Source organism: Eriocheir sinensis, chromosome 3 (genome assembly GCF_024679095.1).
Source record: "Eriocheir sinensis breed Jianghai 21 chromosome 3, ASM2467909v1, whole genome shotgun sequence".
Taxonomy (NCBI): Eukaryota; Metazoa; Arthropoda; class Malacostraca; order Decapoda; family Varunidae; genus Eriocheir; species Eriocheir sinensis.
In genome coordinates, this window is record NC_066511.1 from 19,539,633 (window position 1) to 19,549,421 (window position 9,789).

The 9,789-nt window shown below is 44.3% G+C and overlaps 1 protein-coding gene across 7 annotated transcripts in view; it reads right to left on the reverse strand.

Annotated features, from left to right (window-relative positions):
* Positions 1-9,789, reverse strand: part of LOC127006078 (uncharacterized) — a 146,284-nt gene that overhangs the window by 50,283 nt on the left and 86,212 nt on the right. For all 7 annotated transcript variants that reach the window (XM_050875603.1, XM_050875594.1, XM_050875588.1 and 4 more), the window contains one exon: positions 9,326-9,488. In XM_050875603.1, coding sequence (XP_050731560.1) covers positions 9,326-9,488 — 163 coding nt within the window. The remainder of the gene's footprint in view (positions 1-9,325; positions 9,489-9,789) is intronic.

Sequence of the window (9,789 nt, forward strand, 5' to 3'; positions counted from 1 at the left end):
TTCTTCTTCCTTTTCCTCCTCCTCCTCCTCAGTTACGATACACACGGCTAAACTTCATAACTTCCACAAGGCCGGGGCGTCTCATTTCAACTTCGTCTCTCTCTCTCTCTCTCTCTCTCTCTCTCTTGGCTCAGTCCGCCGTTTCTCCCCTTCCTGTGGGTCTGAACGAGGTCAATCACCCCACCTCCCCCCATCACCCCCCAACTCCCACATTGAAAGGTAGTAAATGGCACGCATCAGGGGAGAGGTGAGAAGGGGGAGACGGGGGAGCAGGACGGGAGGAAGCAGGAAGGACAAGGTGGAGAGCCGGGAAAGTGGGGAGACTGGGGAAGGATGGGGGGGAGGGAAGAGGAAGAGAGGGGATGGGGGAAATAGGAGGAAGGGGAAAGGGAGAAAAGGGGAGAGGCTACTTATATTCGCCTTCCCTATCGTAGAACAAACACATTCACACACACGCACACACACAAACACACGAAAAAACAAAAACAAGCAGGTCCATAAATTTTCAACACGTAGCTACACACACACACACACACACACACACACACACACACGCATGCATACAAACAAGTGACATGCAAGACCATTTATCTTCAAACTTAAATATACTGTCCATTTCTTTTTTCTTACTCCAAAAAAAGGGCAAACTTCACTATTTACTTGAACCTTACCATCTCCCCCCTCCCTTCCCCCTCTCTTGTACTCTCCTCCCCTCCCTTCCCCTCCTCGCACGCTGCTCCCCCCTCCTCCTCCTCGCACGCTGCTCCCCCCCTCCTCCTCCTCCTTCTCCTCCTCCTCCTCGCATACTGATCGGGGGGAGGAGTTGAGGTGCAGTGAAGAGGTCAGTGACTCGGCTGTACCTTCACGTTATTCCGTCTGGTTTGCGGCGGCGGCGGAGGAGGAGGAGGAGGAGGAGGAGGATTAGAAAACGAAGAATGAAGAAGAAGAAAAAGAAAAAGGATGAAGAAGAAGAAAAAGAAAAAGGATGAAGAAGAAGAAGAAGAAGAAGAAGAAGAAAAAGAAGAAGAAGAAGAAAAAGAAGAAATGACTGACAGAGAAGGGGGAAGTAGCGAAAGGCCTTTGTTCCGTAATAGCTAAAGTAAAAGAAGATGCTGACGATGATGATGATAACTTAGAAAAAAAGGAGATATCCACACTGGTCGAATGAAAAAAATAACCGTTTGGGGTACAATCAATAAGTAAAATTAAAGAAAATATATATTGTTAATGGAATGTACTTTGATTGATTCACGTAAAAAAAATATATTGTTTGATGAATGATTATTATTGGCCCAGCGAAAAACATGTGAGTTATTTGAGTAATGTTCAGATATTTGTTATTTGATAGTGATATGTGATTCTATTTATTGGACGTCAGTAAGGGATATATATATCAAACTTCTTTTTCATACCTGACCTCACCTGAAGAGAAATATAATAAAACAGTTTGAAACACACACACACACACACACACACACACACACACACACACACACACACACACACACACACACACTGGCTGTACGAAAAAAAAAATACGAACACTGGGGAAGTTTCTGAGCTGTTTTAGTGTAGAGTATAAGGCAACACTTATCTATCTATCTGTCTATCTATCCTTCTATCTATCTATTAGCCAATCTATCTAGTTACTTATCTATCTATCTATTCTGTCTAGCTACTTGCCTATCTATTCATCTATCTATCTATCTATCCATCCAACTGTCTATCTTTCTAACTATCGATCTATCTATCTATCTTTCTATCTGTCTATCTATCTATCTATCAATCTATCAACCAATCAATGAATTTATTTATCTACCTATATCTGTCTATTTATCTATCTATCTACCTATCTATTTAGCTGGAATTAACAACTTATTAACTTCACACATAAGACTCACATTCCCACCCTTACTCATCGATTCAAATAAACTATGCACTAATTAAGGACTCTAAGCTGCCTAAAAGAAAATTAATTGCGTAACTTCAATGTGTCCTTCAAAACTGCCCACTCACGCTTTCCTTTAAATAATCACAGCATCCGTCAGTCAAGTGGATCTATCTGTGGGCGTAACGCGAGACTTATTACAAAATTAATAAACCCCGATAGATTAACATAACATAATGCCGTCCCTGCTGCCTGAGCCATAATTATGTTGGTCAGTCAATCCCTCACTCGTGAAGTACAGCATTATGGCGGCCCAAACGCTCACATGGGGATTGGTACATAAAAAAAAGGCAATTATAATGTGGCTTACCGCATTTGTGTTTGTCCGGGTGTTACTATTGCACTGTGTTTGATGATAATTCCAACAACAAAAGCAACAATGATAATGATGATGGTGATAATAATAATAAACATGAACGATAGATTAAAGCCGTGAGGGGGTATTAACGTAAGGGCACTGATTAAAACTGTGAACAATAGGCTAATATGCTTCTCTACTGTAATACCACTCATTCATAAAGTTATAGTAGTACTCTGAAATAAGTGAAAAGAATAGTACATGACGGAAAAAAAACATCAGATAAGGAAGTAAAATGAGTTACGACTCTTTACAACTTTGGAATATTTATAAAGAAATAAAATATAAGTTACGAATAAGGGCAATACGCCGTTATTCAATTAGTAAGGTGACGCCCCGCGGGAGTAGCGAGACGGTAGTGAAAACTTTACACATACGGTATTCATCGTGTAGAAAGGGGGAAGGTTAGGGGTACGGGGGAAGGGAGGGAAGAGACGGGTGGGGGGGAGGGGAGAGAGAGAGAGAGAGAGAGAGAGAGAGAGAGAGAGAGAGAGAGAGAGAGAGAGAGAGAGAGAGAGAGAGAGAGAGAGAGAGAGAGAGAGAGAGAGAGAGAGAGAGAGAGAGAGAGAGTATAAAAAAGGAATAACAGCTCCAGTAAGAGGATGTTACCATGAGAACCAGGCACTCGGCGTCGCAACAAGCCCACACTCGTTTATTCTTAGCTAACAAGGCAGCGCCGAGCAGCGGCGTCGCGCGTGTGCCGGCCGGCCGCGGGTCTGCCTAACGAGTGGCTGCTGCATTGTCTTCGTCTGCACTCTGCAATGATTTCCCTCGGTGCGATATCGTTAGGCTGGATTGTGCAGTATATTCGATTATTTTTCCAGATATTTTGTTCTGTTTGCATATTTTGAGCTCTCAGCCGGAATTGTGTCTTTCTTCGTTAACAGTTAATCAATAGTGACTGCCGTGGGCGGTGCGTTACTGGCAGCTCTTGCCACACTCCACCCCTCTCTCTTTTCTCTGATTTCTGTTTTAGAATATATTATATTCAAATGAAAAAAAAAAAAGATTTAGCTGAATATTTCAATTTCTATTGAAAATAAAAAGTTATTTACAATGTATATAAATACATTTTTTTCTCACCATCAGACTACCATCTGACTCATCCTACGTACTCTTCCACTATCTTGTTTTGGGCCTCAAGAAACCTACTGTGCGGCCTCTGAGGATGATAAACTTGGAGCTCACAGCCTTCTTTTCTTAACGTCTTGGCCTCACCCACGAGTAAGCCTAACCGTTAGGCCTAAGCTTTGTGTCACTGTTGTAACAGCAATATTCTCGCCGCATAAGGCGTAGCTACTTTTATAATATCATATCACACCACTACAATACATCTCGTTAAAATTTTATAGAAATGATAATCTGATATATTTTCCGCAACTCATTTTAAACATTTATTTTTATTTCTAAAAAATTCCTGAATATGTTCTATTCAAAGTGGCAGTTCAATCAGGTGGCTTGGGGAAAATGTAAGATCACGTGATCAGCTTTAGGCTTGTGAGCACTGAATCAGACTACAGCGTTTGCGCTGTTTGCCTTGCCCCGTCGCCTCATCAAACACAAATCAAACAGCGTGGGCCTAGTCCTCTCAAGGAAGCGCGGGTCTCTATCCTCATTATACACGGATATATTCAAACGTTTAGGTAAAAAAGTACAGAAGCCATGACATTGCCAATAAGAACCATCTGTGCCAACGAAGAAAAGGCACCGCAGATGCTTTCCATGATACTTTCTGACTGAGGAACCTTAAAGCGACAGGCAGTAAATGAGGCTGAACATCAGATTTACCGGCTTGATGAAGAGCAAGGCAACGACAATAATCATTCTTGATCATACGACGACACCCCGTGATCCATCACGATAAGAGCAGAAGAGGAGAAGAAGATAAAAGAAAGAAAAAAAAAAGAAAAAGGAGAAGAAGAAAAAGAAGAAGAAGAAGTAAAGAAAGACACGAATGCGAACAATAATAATAATACCAACAACAAAAACAACAACAATAACAATAACAACAACAACAATGAAATAATAATAATAATAATACGGAGGCCCCCCCCCCAATACGCCCCACCACCGCTGAGAGGGAAATCGTGCCTGCCAAGCATCCGGAGAGAGTCAGTCACTCCCGCACCAACTTGAGAAGGAGTCGTCCTCAAAGTCAAGCGAGCCGACACACTGCGAGATCCCATTACGAAGGGGAAACTTTAATGTCTTCGACAGGAAATGATTTCGACACAAAAATCCTCATATCGCCTCGACTCCGGAGTTTTAAAGAAAGACAGGCAGACAGAGATAGATTAATAGACAGATAGATAGATAGATAGACAGACAGAGAGAGAGAGAGAGAGAGAGAGAGAGAGAGAGAGAGAGAGAGAGAGAGAGAGAGATACTATCATTTTCTGTCCAGTGTGAAAAAATTCCATACTGGGTTATAGTGTTTGTCGGAGAGAATGAAAAAGGATGCAAACAACAGCAAAAATTATAAAAGTCAGTCAGTTATATTTGTACTTGTTTGCTTACCTTTGTTTGTGTCTTTTTCTGTCCACTAGTTTATTTTTTTTGCTTTTGTTTAATTATTTAAGTCATAGCCTCTCTCTCTCTCTCTCTCTCTCTCTCTCTCTCCTTCATCAGACAACCTCTCTATAAAACATTGATAAAGACACAAGAGGGAGAGGCGCGCGGAGGGGAATCACACAAAAACTACGATAATACGGGTCTTTAGAGTGACGGGCCAGCTGACTCTTCACAAGGCTGGTCGTCAACACACCCCATCGATCACCAAGTTGTCTCCCCCGCGCCTCGCCTCGCCAAGTCCACAAGGAGGTCCCCGATCCTCCCCCTCCCTAACCTCCCTCATCCTCTGGTCCCCTTTTTTCCTTTTTGGCTTAGCTGGCTGAATCGAGGGAGGAAGGACGGCGGGAGAGAAATGATGGATGGTGATAGATATAGATAAATAGATAGATAAATAGATAGATAGATAGATAGATAGATAGATAGATAGATAGATAGATAGATAGACAGACAGATAGATAGATAGAGAAAGAGAAAGAGACAGACAGACATACCGACAGACACAATCAGAGCCAAACAGCTTTTCGGATCGCTTTAGATGGGATCAAACTCTACGGATTCGTCAGTCCAGATTTCACTGTCTTTCTTTTCGTTTTCTGCTTTTCAGTATATTATTCTTAGTATATAGGAGTGAGCTGTTTTGATTTCTACGCACTGCGGTATACTCTATCTCCCAATACTTTATTCTGTCTCTGTTTATGTCTGTCTGTTTATCTGTCTGTCGGTCTGTCTGTCTCCTCTCACCACGGACACACACAATGTCACTCAAAAAAAGTTCTGATGATTATAAACAAAGGAAAGAGCTACAAATCCCACTTGAAAACTTCACCATATGTCACTCAGCCTTTCTTCTGTTGATCCAACCCTCCTTCTCCACCTCCTCCGCCTTCCCTTCTTTTTTTCTTCTCTCTCGCTGACAATGTTGATCTAAAGACTGTTTTCTTTTTATGCAAGCTGTCACCGCACCCTATATTCTCTCTCTCTCTCTCTCTCTCTCTCTCTCTCTCTCTCTCTCTCTCTCTCTCTCTCTCTCTCTCTCTCTCTCATAACCACCCCAATTATTTTTTTTCTATTTATCCTTCAAGGGCAACTGACGACATCCATCTATCCATCTTGTTTGTATCATGTTTTTTCCTATCCTTCCCTGCACCGGAAATTCCATCCGTAACGAGAGGCTGAAGGCTGTGGCGGGTGAGTGTGTTCCCGCTGACCCTCTGTCTATCACTCCCCTCTTTCCTCCCTTCTCTACCGCTCCCCTGAGGTCTCCCCTCTCCCCCACTTTCCTTCCCCCTTCATCCACTTTATCCCCCCCCTACTCCACCTTCCTTTCCTCTCTCCCCCTCCTCCTCTTTTCTGACCCACCCTCCTCTCGTTGTGCTGGGTTTATTTTTGACACACACACACACACACACACACACACACACACACACACACACACACACACACACACACACACACACACAAATAAATATACACAGTGGAGGGGTCACGTTACCTACACATTGATTATTGGATATTATTAATGTTATTATTATTATTATTATTATTATTATTATTATTATTATTATTATTATTATTATTATTATTATTATTATTATTATTATTATCATTATAATAATTTCTTCCCGCGAGAGATACCGCGCGGCCGTGACCCAGCTCCCGAATACCTCACAAAACTCGCGGATTCGATTTAAAGTATCTTGCAATTTTTATTTCCTCGACGCGGAACTCACTTTGATCAGGCACGATTGGTTCAACTAGGCCACCCAGGGACGGGCGAGGAGCAGGAAGAGGAGACGGCACAAAAAGAGAAGGAGGAAGACGTGAAGGGGGTATGGAAGGGAGGGTGAGGGAAAGTGAAGATGAAGCAAGCGAAGAAACACGGATGAGATGAGACCAAAGAATGAGGTTAAAGGAGGTGATGAATGGAAGAATGACGTGAGAATGAGGGACGGAGGTTAAAAAAGGTGATGGATGGAGGAGAGATGCGAGGATAGAGAGTACATGAGGTGGAGGAAGTGGAGTGAGGGAGATGAGATTAGGAAGCGAGGGATGGGATGTAATGGAGCGATCAATGAGATGAGGACAAAAAGTGAAAGAGGTGGCGGGAGGGGGGAAAGGGGTGGAGGGTGACTTGGAGGGGTGGAACAGGGAGGGGAAGGGAAGGGAAGAGGGAGGTGGCGGGAAGGGGAAAACAAGGAAAGGAGGACTGAGTGGAGAAGGAGAAGAGGATGGGAAGGAAGGAGGGGTGACAGGGGAGGGTAAAAGGAGAGAAAGAGGGGTGGCTGAGGAGGGGAAAGGGAAGGAAAGAGGGAGGTGGCAGGAAGGGGAAAGGAAGGAAAGGCAGGATTGGCTAGAGAAGGGGAAGGGGAAGAGAAGGAAGGAGGAGTGACGGAATGGGAAAGGAAGGGAAGGAGGAGTGACTGGAGAGGGTGAAAGGAAGGGAAGGAAGGGTAGCTCGGGAGGGGGAAGAGAGGGAAAGAGGGGTAACTGGGGAGGAAGAAGGGAAAGGAGGAGGAGTAAAGTGGGGAGGGAGAAGGGCGGGAAGGAGTGAGACGGGAAGGAGAAAAGAAGGGAAGGAGGATTGATTGGAGTAGGGGGAAGGGCAAGGGAGCAAAGGAGGGGTGACTGGGGAGGGAGAAGGGGAATGGAGGGTAAGAGGGGTGACTGGAGAGGATGAGAGCCAGGTAAAGGTAAGGGAGTGCAGGGTAATTAGGCTCTCAAGTTTCAGTCTGATTATCAACAATAGATTTTTCCTTAATAGCTAAAGAGCGTTTTTTTATTGAAAAATAAATATGTTCCGGGAGGTGTATCAAGAAAGAATAAACAAATAACTACATACTTGTGTGAATAATATACAACTATACATGTGTATTTTTTTTTACAACAAAGGAGACAGCTCAAGGGCACACAAAAAAGGAAACAATAATTTAAAAAAAAGCCCGCTACTCGCTGCTCCTAAAAAGAATCCAAAGAGGTGGCCGACAGAGAGGTCAATTTCGGGAGGAGAGGTGTCCAGATGAATAAATAACTTCATAAAAAATGTATAAAGAGAGAAATTCAGAAAGTCAGACACAGACATGAAATTGAACGGATATAATTTTTTTACACTAATCAGTTCAAGGTGACAGTAAATCAATAAAAAACACTGCACTGCTCCTATATTTGAAAGTAGAGTGGCCAAACGAGAGAGAGGTCAGTTTGTTATGGAGAGGTGTCTTGATACTCGGTCCTCTCTGCAACACGAAAGACGAAACAAGACGCACGAGAAGAGGTGAACGGCGCACACGGTATTCTGGCAACCATCAAAACTTAGCTCGAGAATAAAATAAAAAAAGTGTAATATCATCTCAAAACAAACCGGTTCCCAGAAGTAACCAACGGGCCTGTAACAAAGCGCCGCGGGATCTATTTATGCATCTGTTATTTCTTTCTTGAGTGCCAGCAGGACGTAAACACGACAACAACCTTATTTATACACACCCTCCTGACCTTCCCATCCACGCCCAAAAGTTTAGAGTTTCCTTTTTATCTACATTACACGTTCAGGAAAGTAAATTACGCAACCACGATCGGTGTCAAAACTTTATATGGAAAAAAACTGATAATGTCGGTAATGAGATCGAGAAAGTTAAGTGAAAAATTAATGAGAGGGTGACGGAGGAAGGCTGTTGGAGGGAGGGAACGTGGAGGTAAGGAGGAGGAGGAAGAGGAGGAGGAGAGACAAAGGTGAGGTAGAGCAAAGGCGAGGGAGGGAAGGAGGAATGATAGTGAAAGAGTGAAGGGGAAAGGATAGGGAAAGAACGAGGAGATGAGAAGAGGAGGAGAGACCTAGGAGCAAAAGCAGTGACGGAGGGAATGTGGAAGGAAAGTGGAATATGAGAATGCCAATGTGAGGGTGAGAGGAATCAGGACCTGGAAGGGAGGGGGGAGTCAGTAGAGGTGAAGGAGGAAATGAGGAATGACTTGAAGTTGGGAGATGAATGTAGAAGTGAAAAAAAAGGAAGAGATGAGAAGGGTCTGCGTGGAATGACGGGTAGGTGAGGAAGGGAAAGCTGTGGAAGGGATGAGGAGTGGATGTGAAGGAAAAGGTGGAGGTAGGGGAGGAGGTGGAGATGAGGGAGAAGGTGGAGGTGGGAGAGGAGATGGAGATGAGAGAGAAGGTGGAGATAAGAGAAATAGTGGCGGTGAAAAATAAGGTAGATATGAGAGTGAGGGAGGAGGTAGAAATGAGGGGAGGGGTGGAGGTGTGGAAGGAGGTGGAGATGAGAAATGAGGTTGATATGAGAGAGCAGGTGGAGGTAAAGGATGATGTGAGGTTGAGGAATTAGATGGAGAAATGAGGGAGGATGTGGAGGTGAGGGAGTAGGTGGATATGAGAAAGGAGGTGGAGGTAAAGGAAGGGGCGGAGTTAGAGGAGAGGTAATGCCAGTAGGGGCGGGGGTACTCACCACTTTCCATCGCTCCTTGACCACGTGCCCGGGCTGCAGGAGGTCCTCGCTGGTCATGGTGATGTTCTTGTTGTTCTTGCAGTTATTGTTATTGTTGTTGTTGCGGTCCTGCAGGTCCCCCGAGTCCTCATGACCCCCGCTACATGTGCTCAGTCCGGCGCTCCTGGGGAAGGGAAAGACGTGTTAAGCGAGGCACAGATCAGCGCGCTGCCGCTGGATACCATGTCAGTAATTACGAGGCGAGGCCCGACACTGCCGCCTGACGCTCCATGGCCGGCCCAGAGTGGCGGCCAAGGAGGCGCCGAGGAGCGGCAGGAGAGGTCCTTAAGTGAAAGACACGCTGCCTCAACTTTTGGTGCTTATTAATAAACTTTTGGCTCCTCCGGCGCGGCTTCGAGTGGGGACGCGGGAACCAGCCACGAGCTAATCACTTATATATATATATATATATATATATATATATA